The sequence below is a fragment of the Humulus lupulus genome, chromosome 8 (assembly GCF_963169125.1).
Source record: "Humulus lupulus chromosome 8, drHumLupu1.1, whole genome shotgun sequence".
In the NCBI taxonomy this organism is placed as follows: Eukaryota; Viridiplantae; Streptophyta; class Magnoliopsida; order Rosales; family Cannabaceae; genus Humulus; species Humulus lupulus.
The window spans coordinates 27,037,317-27,058,201 of NC_084800.1; the positions used below are offsets into that span (position 1 = coordinate 27,037,317).

Sequence of the window (20,885 nt, forward strand, 5' to 3'; positions counted from 1 at the left end):
TTATGTGGTGCAGGTAAAGGGAAAGAAAAGCTCACCTAGCCTTGAGTGGAGAGCTGATGTGGTGGTGTGTACATATGCGGCCGCTTGACCACCACGGCCAAGGCGTTCTCAGAGGAACTAGGGGGTTTACCCTATTTTTGCCGCTTAGGTCGGCGGGACTGTAAATTTAAACCTGTAATGACCATTTTGAACTGAGAACCACTTGTAAATGTTTTGTTTAGCTCTGCAGAGCAGTTTGTAATAAAATCTCCATTTCCTTTTTATTAGTTTTGTACCTTAACCTGTTAATTACACTTAGAGCACGTTTTTGACCAAAGGACTCAGGTAACGAGTCAAATTTCCGGTCCACCGTTCACCGTAACTATTCTGGGGTAGCCAGGGCGTTACACTTTTGTTTAGGATTCTTTCTCTAAAATCTGTCTTGTTTTGTCGCTTGATATAGAAAATAGCTTAGTGTGGCAAAAGCTAGAATTTGTCTTTGGTAAGGACTTTCAACACTAGTTTTTATGAAATTGCAGTATTTTTGTTTTCTAGAGATGTGACACTCAAAGTTCTTTGGGATTTAAATGTTGGTTTGAAATTATTTCTTCATAGCATGTGGACTGTCTATAGGTTAATTAATATGTGTGAGTAACTAAATATCTCTCCAAACTCTAATACTAAATCTAGACATTACGCAGGTTGACATCTATTTTTAACGTTTTGCACTTAAATTTCTTTTATATTGGATATGATCTTTTGATTAGTACATTATTTCTTAAGTTTAAAACAATCATTTTTCAGTCTTAATTCAAATGAATTTGTATTTCTCTTAATAATTTATTTCTAGTTGCATGAGGATTAAAATTTAATCATTAAAAAATGTTGAAATTTGTAAATAAATACAAGTGTGGCTAGCTCTCTTGAAACATATTTCTTATCCCAAATTTCCTTGATCTTTTGGACATGCTTATTTTCTAAAGGTATATTTTTTTTATAAATACAATATTCTAATATTAATTATCATCTTGCAATGGATTGATTGTTTCTAAGCAAACTTTTGAAAAGTTTGATGAACCTAATAATTAAATAATTTTTTTATAATGTGCAGGTCTATATTGAGATGCATTTCTTTGGCACAATACTAGATAACATTGGTAGTTGAAGTTTTTAGAATCAAAAATATATTTCACTAACTTTGTATACATTTCTTGTTTAATATTTGGTGATGATAGAATTTGACTGTAGTCTAAATTATCATGTAATATGATTTTGTAAGCCGAGTAGACTAAATTTTGAAATTATATTTTTGAATAATTAATAAAAAAATATTTTGTTGTATTTTCTTTTGAAAATTTTAGAAATCTAACATATATAATATATTTTGGACTCTCAAAGGGATATATATTTTTTTTAAATCAAAATAAAAATTGCAACTGCATTTTAAAAAAAAAAAATTACTTTTAAGGGCATGCAAAGCGAGTCCTAAAATCTTAATTTAAAAACACTCAACGGGATCTTTTAGGACTCGCAAAATTACTTAAAGGCACTCAACAAGAGTTTTTAGGACTTGCGTTGTGAGTCCTAAAAATATTTTTTTAGGACTCGCAACGCGAGTCCTGGAAAACATCAGTTTTTAAGGCTCTCAAATAGAGGACTCGTGCCCTGCGAGTCTGTTATACCTAGATTTCGAGCCATGGTAAATATGACCTCGAAAGTTGGATTCGCAACAAATGGTCTCGTAAGGATTGAAGTATGCTCCAGGATTGTATATCGAGCCTGCAAAGTACGATATATGACCTCGAATATATGAGCTCGAAACGATCTCGATCTCGAAAGGTAGTTCTGAGAACACACTCATCTTCGGGGACGACTTCGGATCGGGGGTCTCGAGCTAGATGTACGTACGATCTCGAAAGACACGTGATCTCGGGAGATGTCATTAGCTCAAACAATGACGTGAGACCTGGGATGCTAAAGCCTTAGAGATACGCGATAATCACCTTGAATATTTACAAGTATTATAAATATGAGATGTAATCCTCATTTATTAATGTAAATCCCCAAGAATCGTGGGATATTATTTGGTCAGTTATGCGTTTCCTGGGCTTCAAAAAACGTTTCTTTTTATATCTGATTATAGGCATTTAAAGCCATATATTTTATTCACAAAAGAGTAACTACCCAAAATATGTGGGATAGTATTCTGCATCCTTCTCTATAAATAGGGAAGCCATGCACCATTGTAAAGGACCGAAATTCTGATCCTTGAGAGAAAACTCTGGAGAATTCATGCTAAAGAATTTTTCAGAGATAATCTTAAGATTAATAACAGAGACTCGTGGACTAGGCAGATTTAACTGCTGAACCACATAAAAAACCGTGTGTTTGATTTGTTTGGCCATTGTCATTCATTGTTTTTGTGCTCTTCTTTTATCTGTTGACGAAAAACGGCGTCAACAGAGTCCTAAAAGCTTTTTTAAGACTCGCAATGCTAGTCCTAAAGAGTCTTTTTTGTAGTAGTGTGTGTAGTATGCAGTGAATTAATGTTTAGTTGATGTTTTATTGTTGTTTTTGTGTTGTTTAGATTTTATGTATAGTTGTTTTCATATTAGTTTTTAATTGTTTAAGTTTATTTATAGTTGTTATGCTGTTGTGTTGTTGTCTATTTGTTGTTTAGTTGTTTGCATATATATTTTTTTATTTAAAAAAAAAACATAATTCATGTTTAGTTGTTTAATTGATACCTTATTTTTGTAAATATAAAACTTTACAAAAAGTAAAAAAACACAAAATATATATATATAGGACAATTCTTCTACAGGGGCTCCACTTTAAGCCCTACCAGTAGGGCTTTCAATGTTTCTCGACCCGTGAACAGTTTTCGGCGCGACCTTTTTTTATGACCGTGTATATTGTAGCTATTTAGAGCATCCTGCAAATTTTCAGAAAATTCTGAATAGTTTACAGTACTGAAAACTAGGTTCAAACATGGTGTTTTCCACTCGCATAAAAAAAAATTAGTCACGAGTGCAACATGTTTGAACCTAATTTTCGGTACTGTAAACTATTCAGAATTTTCTGAAAATCTGCAGGATACTCTAAATAGCTACAATATACACGGTCATAAAAGAAAATCGCGCCGAAAACTATTCATGGGTTGAGAACACTGAGATCCCTACCGGTAGGGCTTAAAATGAAGCTCCTATAGGAGAATTCTCCTATATATATATATATATATATCTTCTATATAATAAATGTGTAGATAACGGAAATTCTTAGTTTTAACGGTTTTTTATTTTTTTAATGTTAATTTTAACAGAATATTCTTATATTTAACAGAATATTCTTATATTTAACGGTAATTTGTAAACAATTAAACTTAAATAAAATAAAATAAATAATTTAAAAAAAAAAATATGATATTTTTGAGATATTTTACCATAATAATTATTTTAAAATAATAAATAATTAAACAAATTAAAATATAATATTTTTGAGATATTTTACAATAATAATTATTTTAAAATAATAAATAATTAAACAAATTAAAATATCATATTTTTGAGATATTTTACAATAATAACTATTTAAAAATAATAAAATCATACATTTTATAACTTAAATAAAATATAAATAAACTTAAACTCACTTATTAGAATAATATCATATTAAACATATAATATAATCTACTGTGAATTAACAACAAATTTTTTTTTTTTAAAACTAGGTGGAAACTTAAATTTAAAATCAACGTATAATATTTAATATTACATTAAACATATAATATATAATCTCTTGTTGTTACTCCTAAATTCAAAAACTACAACAAAACATAAATAAATAAATTATTTAATTAAAATACGATATTTATTTAAAATTTATATGACATTAATATAAATTTAATAAAAATAATTAATAAATTTTATAATAAAAGTGAGCAATACGTGGATATTGCACATTATGTATAATTATATTTTTGAAAAAAATCTCAAATCACATTTAGATTATAAAGCTAAAAAATTTATTACGAAGAGATCCATTAGTCGCAAAAAATTCACAATTTATTTATTTAAATAGTTTTATTTTTTTCTCAGGCCACCATAGATTACTCTATCATGGAGTCTTAATGTCTCATGCATCTGTGTGTGATAACTATTGACGGCGTGGTTTACTCTTCTCGGCTGAGCCATCGGAGTATTCTTCGGCCCACCAATCGGACATCGGTAGAGAGAGCGGTCTTTGTGTACATATCGACATTGGAGCTTTTCGTACGACAACGCTTTTGTTTTGCTTGGGTGGAGCGGCGATGATCGAACACATTGATGGATCCAGCTCGAAGTTTCTCTCACTCGAAGGGTATGGGGAAGATCGGTGCGGGATTGGCCGAGAGACTTCATCTTCTTCGTCTTCCCATCTATTTTGTGTTGTACTTCAAGGGCGTTGTCCCCTCTGGTGCCGTCAGATGGGTGGATGGTTTAGACAAACGATTTTTGGTGAGTTGCAGACTAAGAGAGTCGGGGGCTCATGGAAGTGACTGGCTGGTGGTAGTGATGGCCATGGTATCATGGTCCTCCCTAATTTGTATTTGGGCCTTTTTTACTCTCTGTTTTGTCTGCATTTTCGTTTATTAGGCTGCTAATATTGGTGTTTGTTTGTTTATTCTGTCTTAATTCGTTGAAGGCTTCACGGCTTTTGCCACTGTTAATGGTAATATGTCAAAACTCTTATACAAAATGAAGCTAAGATAATCTACACTACCAGGAGGCTCAAGGGCCAGTACTTTATTAATTTTTAGTAGACATATATCTCTAATTAGTTTTCTCTTATTTGGAGTTTATGAATTTTGTAATTTTAGAGTTTATAAACTTTGTAAAGCCTTGGTTAGCCTAAGTTGTAGTGGGTCATCTCCTTTGGGAGACTAGTATTTACTCCTTGAGTATTTCTGACCTGTAAAAGGACTTTGGTCTTTCTTACCAATGAATGGAAATTTCATTTATCTTTTAAAATATATATATATATATAAACTGTGTTATTGGTCGTTTAATTAGTTTCATATGAGAAAATGAGATTGAAAATGTGCTGTTGGATAAATAATCAATTTATTGCAACTAGTGGATCTCTTCAGATTAATTTTTTTTTAGCTTTTTAATCTTCTTTTATATGTGGGTGTTCTTGCTAACTATGTTCTGCAAAAGTTTCATTATATATATATATATATATTGTCTATAAGCATAGTAGTAACAGATAAAGGAACAGAGAATAGGAAAAAAAGTGGCACTCCTTTTGTTTGTTTTTTTTTTTTCCTATTATTCAAATTAAACTCAATCCTGTAGTATAACCATGTGCAATTAAAAATAGAAAAAAAGTACAGCCACGTGACTCGGGATAAAATTCCACCGTGTTATATAGCACTTCTATTCTCTTTATGAGATTTTCTGAGAAATGCTATATTTCACGGTGGAATTTTACCCCGAGCAACGTGGCTGTACTTTTTTTCTATTTTTAATTGCACATGGTTATACTACATGACTGAGTTTAATTTTAATAATAGGAACAAAAAACGAACAAAAGGAGTGCCACTTTTTTTCTTTCTTCTCGGTTCCTTTATCTCTTACTACTATGCTTATACACAATATATATATACACGACAATTCTTTTATATTTTAAACCCTATTGGTAGGGCTCTCAATATTTCTCGACCCGTGAACAGTTTTCGGCGCGATTTTTTTTTATGACCGTGTATATTGTAGCTATTTAGAGCATTCTGCAAATTTTCAGAAAATTCCGAATAGTTTACAGTACAGAAAACTAAGTTCAAACATGTTGCACGCGTGACTAATTTTTTTTATGCACGTGGAAAACAGCATGTTTGAACCTAGTTTTCGGTCTTGTAAACTATTCGGAATTTTCTGAAAATTTGCAGAATGCTCTAAATAGCTACAATATACACGGTCATAAAAAAAATCGCGCCGAAAACTGTTCACGGGTCGAGAAACACTGAGAGCCTTACCGATAGAGTTTAAAGAATAAAAGAATTGTCATCTATATATATATATATTGTCTATAAGCATAGTAACCGAGAAGAAAGAAAAATAGTGGCACTCCTTTTGTTTTTTTTTGTTCCTATTATTAAAATTAAACTCAGTCCCTGTACTATAACCATGTGCAGTTAAAAATAGAAAAAAAGTACTGGGTCGGGATAAAATTACACCGTGATATATAGCATTTCTCTTTCTTTTAATAACGTGCCATGTGGCGGAAGCTTGACAGGTGGACCTACCACAAATTGCAATCTGGATCGTGTTGAAGCTTCAAGCGGGACGCATAACTCAATCTACGAAGTCGGGCAGTACCAATTTCATTCACCTTCGTCTTCGTTCGTCGCTCCCCAAAGCCTCTTGCCCTCAGGTACACATCTCTCTCTGATGGAGATCTATTCCTTTTGATGGGATCTGATTCTTATGCTGCTATAATTCTCTTTGCTTCAATTTTGTTTTCACTCTTATTCAAATTACCTTTAATTTCATGGTTCTTGTCGCAACTCTGCGCCATTTGAAATATAGATTTTATGGTTTTTTTTTCTTAATTATATTATACGCACACATATATATGTTAAACTAATATCTTATTGAGAAAATGGAATATGAAAAGCATAATTTTGTATGTATCAATAACTCTAAGTGGTCTTTGATTTAGTAGATCCGTTAGTTTCTAATTTGTTTATTCTGCATTGTTTACTTTATTCAGGAAGTTTTAGTTTTTAGTTCGTAAGATCTTGACATATTAATCTGGCTTTCTTAGTTTCTAAACGTGATGCACCTTATGTTTTGTCAGTCTTTAAAAATTGAATATTGCGGATCATGTAGCCAGTAGTTGGAAAATTTTGAAGGTTTTGAGTACTGGCTTCTTAGAATAATCTGTTTTGATGGGCAAAATTTATGGATTTTGAGAGGGAATAGTTTGTCTTTGATTATTTGCATTTGTGATAACTGGGAAGAATGTTAAAAGTGTTATTATGCTTAAGATGTCAATGATTTTTTGACTGAATGTGTCTTTTGTACTAATGATAAGTTTGTGGTGCTAATGCTATAAAATCTTGAGCTTGCAGTATTATTCGAGGTCTGCAGTACCATTAGCACCTGTTCTGGAGCTCAACTTTGTAGTATGTTAATCCGAATAGTTTAACTTCATTATTATGTTTATGGTTGAGCATTTATACATATAAAAGCTGCAATATTTGCATTAAAACTATCACAGGGTGAGAAAGAATGTAAATATGGTAATGGTAGATCTTTCTCATTACAAACAGCACCGCATTGAACTAAACTTTTGTATGACATGTATTATTTATTATGAAAACTTCTGTTGTGAGACTTCTATTTGATAGAATGTCTATAAAATTGATATCTATTTTAAGATATGTTATATGTTTTTAAGAAATTATAATATATTGTTATGTTCGAAAAACGCTATTAGAATTAATGGATTTTTTGACAACAGTCATTAGTTTTAAATAACCCAACCTGCCTAATCTCTCCTAAGGTCTGCCTGATACAAGAATATATGAACCGCTACCTAATTGAGCAGTTATGGGCTATCTTCAAAGGCTTTGAGTGTTAGAATTGATTTTTTATTTTTGTTGGATTTAGTTTAATTTTGTGATCTATATTAATTTGTTTGCAGGTTGTGAAAGCAATGAACTGGGTTCAGCGTAAAATCTATCTTTACAATGTTACTTTTGGGCTGTATATGTTAGATTGGTGGGAGCGTTGTCTTTTCAGTATCCTTTTTATTCGTTGTTTTCCCTCTTATAATTTGATCTATTGTCACGTGTCTAGTAAACTTGGATTACATACATATATATAATGAATGCAGTTCAGTACTAGGTTTTAGCTTGTCAAATCTTTGGAGTCATTATGCCTTGTATATATTCATATATAAAAGTTCTCACGAGTGTGTATTGTCTAGTACAAAAACCATTGAATGTGTTGTTACTCAAATCTTTGAAACTCCTGAGTTGTTGTTGTTGTTGTATTTTCCTTAAAGTTTGACAGATACTATCTTAGTGGTGTTGATGTGGTATATTCTTTACAATGGATCCAAACATGCAAATTTCATTCTGCAAGAGGTACTCTTATAGTTTTCTGAAGCATTTCCATATATTAGTCTTAATGTACCTTAAAATTGGCATTGTCATGTTTGTATTTAGACTATTATCAAGAAACAAGAAAGAGATTGAAGAATTGAGAAATGTTTTATTATTCAAATCAGATAAAATGAAACTGGTTTACAAGGCTGTATAAAAAGCCGAAGCTAATTAACCCAAACTGATAACTAACCCAACTAATTGTAACAACCAATACAGATTATCCAACTAAGTTGTTAAATAACAAACTTACAAACTGAATATACAGAAAACTGAAATAAAGGACCAGTAAACAGAGGCTTAAGATAACTAAAAATATGTAGCCTTTAATACCCCCCTTCAAGATGGAGTGTAGATGTTGTATACACTCATCTTGCTGATATGTGATAGGAGGACAGGAGATGTTAGAGGCTTTGTGAATGCATCTGCCAACTGGAGTGGGGACATGAGCAAGTCTGACTGTAGAGTTGTTGATTTTGTCCCTGACAAAATGACAGTCAAGTTCTATGTGCTTTGTGCGTTCATGGAAAGTGGGGTTGTTGGCGATGTGGATGGCGGATTGGTTGTCACAGTAGATGAATGAGGGGGTTGTTTGTGGAATTTGAAGAGCGAGAAGTAGGTATCTAATCCACGTTATCTCACTGGTTGTGGCTGCTAATGCTCTGTACTCAACTTCAGCTGAACTTTTGGATATGGTTGGCTGCTTTTTGGTGCGCCAAGAAATGAGAGAGTCGCCTAAAAATATGCAGAAACCAGTTATTGATCTGCGGGAGATAGGACAGGCCGCCCAATCTGAGTCAGAGAATCCCCTCAAGTTCAAACTTGATCTTGATGAATAGAGAAGTCCTTGTCCAGGATTGCCTTTGAGATAGCGTAGCAAGTGGTGGGCAGCTTGTAAATGGGTGGTTCGGGGAGAAGCCATGAATTGACTAAGATTGTTGACAGCAAATGTGATGTCCGGTCTAGAATGTGTCAAATATAGTAAGCGGCCAACTAATTGTCTGTAGGCAGAAGGATTTTCTACTGGTTCTCCGTTGTCATTGTCTAGGCGTAGCTTAGGATCCATAGGAGTCTTGCTGGGTTTGCTGCCTAAGAAACCAGTGTCTTCCAGTAGTTCAAGAGTGTACTTGCGCTGAGATATGAAAATACCATCTGAAGCTCGTGCTAGTTCAAAACCGAGGAAGTACTTGAGGTTACCAAGGGCCTTGAGTTTAAATTGTTGATGCAGAGAAGATTGAAGTTCATGTAAAATGGAGATGGTGGGGCCTGCTATTATTATGTCGTCGACATAAACTAACAGAGCAATGAATGTGTCCTTTGATCCTCTTGTGAATAGGGTGTAGTCAGCTTGAGATTGATGAAATCCTTCTCGTAAGAGAGCATCAGAAAGTTTCTTGTACCACTGTCTGGATGACTGTCTAAGACCATATATGGACTTGTGTAATCTGCAAACAAGGTTAGAATCTGTAGAAATAGAAGAAGGGAGTGTTAGTCCCTTTGGTAGGGTCATGTAGACCTCTTCATTGAGGTCCCCGTTTAGGAAAGCATTATTAATATCTATCTGTAAAGTATGCCAATTATTAATAGAAGAAACAGCTAATAATAATTTAAAGGTAACCATTTTAGCAACGGGGGAAAAAGTGTCAAAGAAATCAAGCCCTTCTTGTTGCGTGTACCCTTGAGCAACAAGACGGGCTTTGTACCGTTCAATAGTGCCATCACTGTTGTATTTAATTTTGTATACCCAACGACATCCTATGGCATGTTTGTTGGGTGGAAAAGGGACAATGGACCATGTTCTATTTGTCATGAGAGCTTGGAGTTCATTCTGCATGGCATTGGTCCAATGTTCATTCTGAATGGCATGTTGATAGTTTGGAGGTTCTTTGTTAGAGGAAACTGCAAGAACAAAAGCTTTGTGAGTGTCCGAAAGAGTGGAATAAGAAATAAACTTATTGATGGAGTGTGGAGTAGAGGATAAATCCTGTAATGCTGAGTAGCATTCAAAGTCTTTTAAATGGCTGGGAGGTCTTGAAATTCTAGTAGATCTGCGTGGAACAATGGAGGGAGGTTCCTGCTGTTCAGAATCATTGACAGGAACCGATTCTTGTGCTTCATCTACTGCAGGAATAGTCTCTTGTACCTGTGATTCAGTAAGAGGAGTACAAATATCTTCTGGGGAATAATCAGATACATTAGTATGAGTAACAATATGATTTGGAAGCACAATATGTGAAAAAGGATCAGTAGAAGTTTGTTCTCTGTTCAGATTGTGAAAAGGAAATACATTCTCATGGAATACAACATTACGTGAGTTAAAAAACTGATTACTATTCAGGTCATAAAGACGATAACCTTTGACACCATTTGGGAATCCCATGAGAACGCAGGGTCGTGCTCGAGGTGAGAATTTAGTCCTGTGTGCAGTTAAAGTAGTGGCAAAAACAAGGCATCCAAATGTGCGCAAGTGATCATACTGAGGTGTTTTATTAAACAGCAATTCGTATGGAGACTTATTGTGTAAAATAGGTGTTGGAATCCTATTTATCAAATATGTAGCCGTTAAAATACACTCAGTCCAGAATTTAAGAGGGGTTTTAGCCTGAAAAAATAATGCCCGAGCCACATTTAATAGATGCTGGTGTTTTCTTTCAGCCACAGCATTTTGTTGTGGTGTTTCAACGCAAGAGAAATCATGTAAAATACCATGTTTAGCAAACAGATTTTTAAAAACTAACTCTGGTGCATTATCAGATCGGAATTTGCGAAAAATACAGCCAAATTGATTTTGGATGTAAGCAAGAAATTGAGGTATAATCACAAGTGCATCAGATTTATGGTGAAGTAAATAAATCCAGGTAAATCTGGAATGATCATCAACAAGAGTCAAAAAATATTTGTGATTAGAGTGTGATGCAATGTGATATGGCCCCCAAATGTCACAATGAATAAGATCAAAAATGTTTTCAGAAAAAGTATTATTATTAGGAAAAGGGAGTTTCCTTTGTTTAGCCAAAGGACAAACATAGCAAGGAATATTGTGTAAAGAAGAAGGTTTACAATGCAAGACATCTTTAAGTAGGGATAATCGTGTATGGGAAAGGTGTCCTAGCCTTGAATGCCATGTCTCAGCAGTGACATTGCCAATGTGAGGAAGAGCTGGTGTGGTGTCTAGAATATAAAGGTCATTAGTGGTTCGGCCTCTGCCAATCATCTTCCTGGTGGCATTGTCCTGGATTGTAAAAAAAGCTGAGTTAAAAATAATGGAAACAGAGGCTTGCTGAGACAAATAGCTTACTGAGATAATATTATACTTGAAGTTTGGTGCATATAAAACATCATTTAGAATAATGTCTTTATTAATTCGAACAGTACCACATTGATGAACAAAGAGATGGTCATTATTTGGTAAAATAAGCTTGGTGTGGGGTATCTTACATATACATTGGAATAACTTGATATTAGAACAGATGTGTCTGGTTGCGCCAGAGTCAATGATCCAAGAATCAGTCAAAGGCAAATTAGAAAAGTGAGATAGAACGATACCTGCATTACCTGTCGAGGTGCTAGGTTCTGAAGATGTCATACCAGATTGTTGGGAGGCAAGTAAATTGAGGAGCTGTTGATACTGCAAGGTTGTCAACTGGGGTAGTGTGGTATGACAATCATCTGTGTTACAATTCCCTTCGTCACTGGCTTGAACATGATTTGTACTAACATCCTTAGGCTTGCTGTTTTTGATATAACCAGGAGGATATCCATGGATTTTAAAACATTTTTCAACTGTATGTCCTAAGACATTACAGTGGGTACAGAACGATCTATTCTGTTTAGGGAAATGAGTGCATGTGGGCTGGATGTCATTTTTCTGAGTATTGGGTCTATCACCGTGGAATGCAAAGGCCATAGCAGGTGTGGAATCATTGTTGAGGGAAGCTGAGGACCTTTGATTTTCTTCTTGAGTCACTAGGTGAAAAACACGGCTAATTTCGGGCAAAGGGTCCATAAGCAGAATGTGACCACGGATTGGGGAATATGAATCAGAGAGACCCATAAGGAAAGAAATGATGTATTCCATGTGATAGTGGTCTTGGAGTTTCTTGACTCCACCACAGGTACAACCATTGCACGTACATGAGGGTCTATAGGTATTCAATTCCTCCCAAATTGTTTTGAGTTTAGTGAAATACAGGCTAATAGATTGGTTGTCTTGTTTAAGGTTCATGAGATCTCTCCTAAGATTGAAAATATATGGACCATTTCTTTGATGAAAACGAGTTTTAAGGTCATTCCATATTGCAGAAGCAGATTCATCATAAAGAATGCTAGATGAGATTTCTTTGGAAACAGAGTTCAAAATCCACGATATAACTATGTTATTATTTCTTAGCCAGGCATTGTAAAGAATTGAATCAGAAGGAGAAGGTTTAGAAATTGAACCGTCTAGAAATCCAAGCTTGTTCTTTACTGAAATCGCCAGCTGCATAGCCCTGCTCCATGTGATGTAGTTATCCTGCCCAGTGAGAAGCTGAGAGACAAGAGTGTTGCCGGGGTTGTCACCGTGATGGAGGTAATATGGGTTTGCTGGGTCTTCAATAGGACTTCTGGATCCCAGAACTGGCATGTGAGGATCGGTTCGAGTAGAAGAGATCTGAGGTTCGTCAATGGCAGTCGGGATTGACGAATGGGTCTGGGTTTCGCGCTCTCGATCGTCGGAGGACATCGCAACCTAGTAGAAGAACTGCGAGAAGAGGAGGATCGGAGGAAGTAGAACAATGAAGTGCGGAAGGTGAGATCGGCGCAACTGTGTCTAGAGAAGAAAGACAGGTCGGAAAAAGAAGAAACAGAATCAAACGGGAAAGCTTTCTTTCCTCTCTGATACCATATCAAGAAACAAGAAAGAGATTGAAGAATTGAGAAATGTTTTATTATTCAAATCAGATGAAATGAAACTGGTTTACAAGGCTGTATAAATAGCCGAAGCTAATTAACCCAAACTGATAACTAACCCAACTAATTGTAACAACCAATACAGATTATCCAACTAAGTTGTTAAATAACAAACTTACAAACTGAATATACAGAAAATTGAAATAAAGGACCAGTAAACAGAGGCTTAAGATAACTAAAAATATGTAGCCTTTAATAACTATTGTGCCCAGTTTTCTTTTCTTTTTTCATTTGCAGTTGCATTCAATATCAATAGGTTATGCTTCTCTTACTTACACTTAGGACTCTTGTTTATTTTTCTCAGAATTTCACGATTCTACGTCTCAGATTTTTAAAATCATGAAATCCAATTGAATGTTCATGTTTTTTCTCATAATCATATGTATTCTTAAATAAAATATCTTGTAATCTATGCACTTCTTCATAGCCGGGTAGTCTATTAGAAGATTATCTTTAGACTCCATCAGCTGTTCTAAATTAGGAGAGTTATAATCGAGTATTTGCTGCATTGTAAGATAGTAATATCGGACTTTCATTTGTGTGAACTTTTAACCTCAGCAGAAAAATGCAGAATCATTATTTTCTTATTTATTTGGATCAAAATTTGGTAGCTCTGGATACCAAATCATATCTTTGAATTAATGTACACCACAATTTCAGGCATCAGCTTTGGTTACACGCATGAAGTTGTCTAGAGCTTCAACCGAAAATGCTGGGATGGAGGCCTAGTATGGTCAAAAATTGAATGTTTGAATCATCATGTTAGTTTCTGGGTCTATTTCACATATTTTATGAAAATATTCACCTGTACAACCAGTTTTACATGCTAATTCTCACGTTTTACTCTCTAATTGTTAGAATTGTTATTATTTTTTCTTAAGGATTTTTGGCACCAGCCTCTTTTTTTTTTCTTTTCTAATTTTTTGGTCATTAGTAGAAATATTCAAATGCTAAAGCTGTACAGATTGAAAGTGTGTAGTTCAAAAATCTTCTCCCTTAACTATAAGAAATTAAGAATCTAGAAGCAATATTATTACATTATTAAAAATCTAGAAGCAATATTATTACATTCTCTATTATTAAAGCAAAAATAAATAAAATAAAACATACTTATAGTGTACATGGGGAGTGTCTTAAACGATCGGGCATGTGGTTTGTTCATACAAGGTTTGAGGATGGAGTTTATTTTGAGCACTTACGTAACAATTATTATAATTTTTTAATTCTCAAATATTGTAAAAATAAAAAATAGTGCATATATCTTTACAACAAATGCCTACTACAGTTTCTTATATTTTTGTTCAGTTTGATAAACTAAAACTGAAAAATGCATCAATCAATTATTCTTGTAGAAGTTATTTTGTAGCACTTTCTAGATCTCTATAATGAGTGATACTTCTACTTGAAACCTCATAGTTACAAAGTTATTTGGTAATGTATAGTGTTTGAGAAAAATATACCTCGGAAAGTAAGTGTGGATATAGTATGGGTATATTCAATAATTTATAAGAGTTTTTTATCATGCACCATATTCTACTTTTAAATAATTTGTTGTTAGGTTACAACAAAATTCTTCCGTTAATAAATATAAAGAATCTAAAAAAATAAAAATCATTTTCTATCCCAAAAAAAATCCAATTGTAATGCATGAATACATAACTAATTAATCTGCCCTATCATCTATAAATATTTCTATAAATATTCACTTTCTCTAATCTCTCTTTACCAAAAAAAAAAAAAAAAAACAAGAATCCAATCTTTAATGTTTTTCCTTTTTGAGCGAATGGTCAAGACACTTTTGAGTTCTGAGTTAGATTGGTATTTTTTTGGGCAATTGATTTTGATATTATTACTTGAAAGTTTTCCGTAGGTGGCGATAATAATGAAAACTTAAAGGGCATTTGTGTCATTTCAGCTTAAAAGTTAGCATAATAACAGATAGGCCATTCTCATTTGGTGACGTGGGGTGTGATCATTGGTCACTAGCTACAAACGTCTTTCCTTTTAGAACTCAATGCCAGTGCTACAATGACACGTCATCCGAAAGCTCGCTTAACCAAGCGATCAGGGAGCTAACACATGTCATCTTGCTCCAAGTCATGTCGACCCCACACCAAACCCTTTAAAATCTATGACAGAACCTACAAGCGCCAAAACCCCCCAATCTCTCTCTCTGGCTCAGCACTTGTAACTGGTAAGACTATTTCAGTTTCATTTCACTTTTTTCTTTTCTGGTTTTGGCCACAATTTATGTTAAAAAATGTTCTTGTTATGAATGGATTGGTTTTTCATAATGAAATTCTCATGCAATTTCGTCTTTTGATCATTTTGATCATGGGTTTTTCTTTGTCATGTCACCTTCCTTCTTTTTTTTTGTATTTTTTTTATCATACTAAATAAAAAAAAATCGTGCTTTTTGTTCACATTTGGATGGTTCTGAGGTGTAAGTTATAAACTTGTGATTTTTCTATGCTTGGATTCTTTGAGATTTTGGGTTCTTGATGTGTGTTTTTAATTATATGACTGAGCTTGGGTGTTGTTTGTTTCATCGTTTTGGCTTTGAGTTCTTGAAAGGAAGCTATGCTTTTGGGTATGGATGATTTTGTAGTTTTGGGTTATGAATTTCGTGTTTTCATTAATCTTGTTTTGTGGGTTTTGTGATTTATTGTGGGATATAGAGTTGATGGATTTTGTGGTGTGGGCGCGTCTGTGATGACCGATAGGTTTCACTATATGAATCATCTTTCTCAAGTTTTCATCCATATCTATATGCATTTTAACATCTTGGTTAGTATCTTTTTTTTTTTTTTTGATATGATAGAAGATAGTGGGTTTTAGCTTATGAACATGACTTCTTTTTTGGGGATTGTGTAGTCTAGATAAGAATGGCTAATAAATAATTCACTGTGCGTTACTTTATTAGTTTGAATTTTACTGCCTTGAGTATGTCGCTATATTATGATATTTACAAAGATCATAAATAACTATTGATTATTCATTTTTCTATTTGTCATATCAATTCTTGTAAAAACATCTACTAAAAATGAATTTGTTAATAATCTTTTTGACTCATTTCATTTCAGAATAAATTGAACAATGGAGAATGAAGATTCCGAGAATAAATACAAACCTTCAGGATCTACTCTTCTACCAAAACCTGAATGATTTTGGGTTCTCTGCTACGATTGAATCTGCTAGTACTTTTGGGAACTATAATACTGGTGGAGCTAATAATATGTCTCAGTCTCACGGAAATATGCAAGCGACTCCTTAATCACACCGCACCCAGGGAAGGCCTATGATTGGTTTTGACTTTTCTGATAATGGAGCATGTTTTTATCTCATGAATAATCACAACGAATATTTCAGGAATCTTTCATTCCCTTTTGAAACAAAAATTAATAATAATTTCATGACCGGTGTGCATCAACTTCAATCCAACTATCCACAAGAACTTGATGGATCTTTCCTGACCCTTGGAATTGGGGGTACTGCAGACACCATGTCTAGATGTAATATTTCTGGAGTTGAAGGTACTCCAATGATGTCTCCTCAATCAAACACTTCTAACATTCTAAGTGTCGGAAATTATTTATATCCTAGTTTCAACATGGCTGGTAGATTTTCTGATTCTCGAAGTGTTGTGGATGGTCAGACTTTTCTTGGCAATGGCGCAAGGGTTATGTCTGGTGTTGATTCAAGGTTTCTTTCCAACCCGAATTTCACTGCACAAACATCTCAAAATGATCAGTGGCAGGACTTTGATCCTGTCAATCAGTTATATCAAGGTCACTCAGCTATATCTTCAATAGCTAGAAGCATTCAACTCGATTTGCCTGGCAATGACCAAAGGGTTTCGTCTGGTGTTAGTTCGGGGTCTCTTTCCAACACATATTATATTGCAGAAACACCTCAAGATGATCAGTGGCGTGAGTTTGATCCTGTACCTAGAAGGGAGAATGCGGTATTGGAAGGTATTAACTTCAATTATGATTATCAAGGTCTCTCAGCTATATCTTCAATACCTAGAAGCACTGAACTTGGGCTTTTTGGCAATGACCAAAGGGTTGTTTCTGGAGTTAGGTCAAGGTTTCGTTCCAACCCACAATATGTTTTAGAGACACCTCAAGGTGATCCTGGACCTACAAGGGAGAATGCAAGATTGGGAGCCATTAACTTCAATTATGATTATCAAGGTCACTCATCTATATCTTCAATAGCTAGAAGCAATCAACTTGGGCTGCCTGACTCTAGACAGGGCAGGGAAACTGGCTTTCCATCAGTATCTAATTTGAGGAGGACTCCTACTCAACCAGCAACAGGTCAATCACAGAATTTTTATACGGAGACTCTTTGGCCTCATAAAACAGGGATTGTGACAGGTAACAAATCAGCATCTATTTTTTTTTTTAAAATTGATTCCATTTCTTTGAGTATATGACACTATGGATATAAAAAGTTTGAGACTAAAATAAGCTTTTAGCTTTTACACCAGTTTCACTTTGCTACTCAAGTATTTTAGTTACTTTTTGAACAAAAATTAAGTTCTTTTGTGCAGTTTTCTTTAAAATGGTGATTGTAGTTCTTTTGTATATGTTATGTTCAGTTAGGTGCCTTTGCTCCTTACTACGACTTCTAAAAACCAAGTAATTTTACTAAACACTCAAAATTCCAACAAAAAGTCAAAGTATTTTAAAAATGGTATATATCTTTTATGCTGCATTTGGTTTTGCTTCATAATCTCTTATACTTGCTATATACGTTTCAAAATGCAATTATGTGGTCTAAACTCTGTCTTACTCAATCATCATCTGCATATATTTTTATTTGTTGTAATCATGCTCAAGGTAGACTTACTTGCGAGGACGTTGAAATGAATGAAAATAAGTAATAAGAGACTGACTTTGGCTGCTGCTCGGACATCTGAGCAAGTCATCTTATTGGTTGCATTGATGGCTTTGTAATGCATTTGGATGTTGCAGGTGGTTTGTGTGAACCTCAAGTCACCGGTCCCCTGCAGTTGTCTAGAACCCTCAATGCAACTGGTAGTTACTACTTAAAACTTCAATAATCTTACAAATTCACGGTCTTATTCTCACGACTTTCCTGTTTTTCCAGGACACGGTATTTCAAACTTTTCAGTGACAAATATCAATAGCATTTCTCAGGCTTGTAGTGTTTCCACTCGACCCCCCCTTAAAAGTGATGCAATGCAGTCTTCTCAAACTATTAATCATAGTCAACACGAAAATATGAGAAAATATTATGTTGGTCCAACTATCCTGGCTCCAGCCCAGCCACCACCAAATTCGTCGGGCTTTGGTTTTCACACTGCCCAAGCCCATGATGAGCGTTCTTCCCTGTATCAAGCTAATAACACTATATTTCCACCCCTGCCCCAAACTGCTTCTCAATTTTCACAGCCATGGGCTGCTCCACAATTTCTCCAACAGCCACAGACCACTCCGTTCCTCTCATCCTTTTCATTGCCTGTAACAACTCCATCTCGTCTACAGTCATGGGCTGCTTCACCAATACCACCACAGCCAGAGACTGGTACACAATTTATCTCACAATCACAGATCGCTACACAATTTCTCTCACAGCTACAGACTGCTCCACAAATTCTCTCGCAGCCACAGAATGCTTCACAAATTGTCTCACAGCCACGGACTGCTCCACAACTTCTCAAACAGGCATTGGCCCCTCCAAATATACTACGTCGGACTCAGAATACTAGACGTCGTTCACCAAGAACTTCCCCGCTCAGGACTTCTATGCCTGTACAGCAAATTGAGCATATAAATTGGCAAGGTATTTCTGAGGTTTTTTTTTTCTTATTTTTAACACCTTTTACTACTTCATACAGAATTCCTATGAATAAACTGCAAGCAGTTATGGTTAGAAGTGATAATATTCTTTTTTGTTTCTACAGATCCAGATGAGACTTCTAAACGAATTGGGCACAAGTGTTTTATATGCAAAAGGGATCTTTCATTATCAGCAGACGGCTCTGTTTTCCGGTCAAATCTTCTGGTGCCCTCTGCTATTCTACCATGTGGCCACACTTTTCATGATCACTGCCTTCAACTCAACACCCCTCCTGACCAAGCTACCAATCCTCCATGCATTCACTGCTCCAAGAGAGAGAGTTGAATCCATTTTCTTGAACACAGAATATGATTGTCTCCAAATTTTGTAAGTTTAGTCCAGAGTAGTAGACAAAGTAAGCAGAGCCTGGAATTGTTTTTAGAAAATCTGCATATGCTGCATTAAATTAACTATATAGATGAAATTCTCAACTGTAAGTATATATGGTTGACAAAGCAATCATTATTATTACTTGGGGGTACTGAAAAAAGTACAAAGTGGTAGTTTATACACATTTTTGTTAAGCTGGACTTCTGACCCACTTTATTGTGGTTTATAGTAAACAATTTATCAAATTTCACTTTGTTTCTACTATTTCAGTTTTCATTTGATATTGGTGCCATTATTTCTACATTCATTCAATGGTCAGTACAGCATCTCCATTCATTGAAGCTAAACCAACACTTTCAACTACTAATAATTTATTGAGATTTTTTCAAAAATGAGTATTTTTATTAATATTTTTACAAGTTTTTTATGGTCTTTGAAATTTTCTTTTTCTTTAAAAATTCCGGTTTATTTTATTAAAGAAATATAATCTCACCAACATTTACCTTGCATAAATCCAACGTATATACATCTAATACACACAAAATTATTTTTAAATTAAAAAAAATTGCACTTGATGTATTTTTTTCCTAATTTATTCTAATCAAACATTTTACAGAAAAAATCATAGGCACTTGCAATAGTTTTCTTATTTGAATTAAAATGCCTTGGCATAAATCATGTTCCTCAATCTTAGCAGTTTGCACTTTGCAATTATATCAATTGAGCCAATGCTTCAGGTAAGTGCTGATATATCATGTGTGAGTGAATTATCAATAGATGTTGAGTTTTATTATGATAATTTAATTATACTGATTGAACTTCTTGCTTCCACAAATGATTATTAAGTGTAAATGAATAACTGGGCTTAGATCAAACTCCTAATATGGTTAAACACTGGAAAGAAGGTTTATTTATTTAGAGAATTGAAATTTCATTTATGGTCGACCATATTTTTGTTTCTAATATCATTTTCATATAAGCTCATTTATTTTAGTTGAATAAATATTTTATGGCCTCCAACTTTTGTGAAGTACAAAGAAAACAATGGGAATTAATTATATATTTTAAAGAAAACTTGCATTGAAGACCATAAAATATTAAAAAAGTTGGCTAGGCTATTAAATAGTTTGTGGTAGCAAGATTTTATATTTATTTTTATGACATTGAAGAGAAGAAGACCATAAAAATTGCATATATAGTTTGTTAGGCATTCACCTTTACTTTGCTATTAAAATACTGTGTGATAGTAGTTTATAAATTAATACGTATTTTATGTTTGTTTTTTTAGATTAAAATCAACTACAAATTACTGGTTTATATCAACCATAAATTATTAATGATTTATAATAGTATTAGTGTAAAATTTAATATTTGTAAAAAAAAAAACAAATCTATCAAATGTCGGATTTATTTTATTATTGTATTACGTTAGTGCTATTTTTACAAGCATAATTTTATGGTCGTGAGATTTTTCCAAAAAATATATAATAATTGACTTTTATGTTTTTTTTTTATCATTTTTACAATGTTTATATTTGAAAAATGGGACGTAATATCTAATATCAAATATCTATTATATATTTATAAATTATAAATGTGAGAAATT

General features: G+C 33.9%; 2 protein-coding genes across 5 annotated transcripts; both read left to right on the forward strand.

The window, feature by feature from the left end:
• Positions 1-4,157: 4,157 nt before the first annotated feature.
• LOC133796496 (uncharacterized) lies at positions 4,158-13,986 on the forward strand. 3 transcript variants are annotated; one of them, XM_062234028.1, is made up of 6 exons: positions 4,158-4,541; positions 6,253-6,390; positions 7,091-7,144; positions 7,666-7,762; positions 8,037-8,110; positions 13,739-13,986. In XM_062234028.1, exons 1-6 carry the CDS (start codon positions 4,305-4,307, stop codon positions 13,805-13,807), a joined length of 669 nt encoding a protein of 222 aa, XP_062090012.1. In that variant the 5' UTR covers positions 4,158-4,304; the 3' UTR covers positions 13,808-13,986. The 3 variants fall into 3 exon arrangements, with proteins under 3 accessions (XP_062090012.1, XP_062090013.1, XP_062090014.1); XM_062234030.1 differs by having other exon boundaries at positions 4,166-4,475; XM_062234029.1 differs by lacking the exon at positions 7,091-7,144 and having other exon boundaries at positions 4,164-4,541.
• A 796-nt stretch (positions 13,987-14,782) lies between these two features.
• On the forward strand, positions 14,783-19,543 carry LOC133796494 (uncharacterized). 2 transcript variants are annotated; one of them, XM_062234027.1, is made up of 5 exons: positions 14,783-15,272; positions 16,162-17,460; positions 18,061-18,123; positions 18,197-18,892; positions 19,020-19,543. In XM_062234027.1, exons 2-5 carry the CDS (start codon positions 16,377-16,379, stop codon positions 19,232-19,234), a joined length of 2,058 nt encoding a protein of 685 aa, XP_062090011.1. In that variant the 5' UTR covers positions 14,783-15,272; positions 16,162-16,376; the 3' UTR covers positions 19,235-19,543. The 2 variants fall into 2 exon arrangements, with proteins under 2 accessions (XP_062090011.1, XP_062090010.1); XM_062234026.1 differs by having other exon boundaries at positions 14,791-15,272; positions 19,014-19,543.
• Positions 19,544-20,885: the final 1,342 nt, after the last annotated feature.

Excerpts from the sequence above, each read along its gene's own strand:
- LOC133796494 (XM_062234026.1), top strand. The coding sequence starts at position 16,377 with ATGATTGGTTTTGACTTTTCTGATAATGGAGCATGTTTTTATCTCATG. Across the intron at positions 17,461-18,060 it reads TAAAACAGGGATTGTGACAG|GTGGTTTGTGTGAACCTCAA; the intron begins GTAACAAATCAG and ends TGGATGTTGCAG. Across the intron at positions 18,124-18,196 it reads TAGAACCCTCAATGCAACTG|GACACGGTATTTCAAACTTT; the intron begins GTAGTTACTACT and ends CTGTTTTTCCAG.
- LOC133796496 (XM_062234028.1), top strand. The coding sequence starts at position 4,305 with ATGGATCCAGCTCGAAGTTTCTCTCACTCGAAGGGTATGGGGAAGATC. Across the intron at positions 4,542-6,252 it reads TGGTGGTAGTGATGGCCATG|GTGGACCTACCACAAATTGC; the intron begins GTATCATGGTCC and ends GAAGCTTGACAG. Across the intron at positions 8,111-13,738 it reads CAAATTTCATTCTGCAAGAG|GCATCAGCTTTGGTTACACG; the intron begins GTACTCTTATAG and ends CCACAATTTCAG.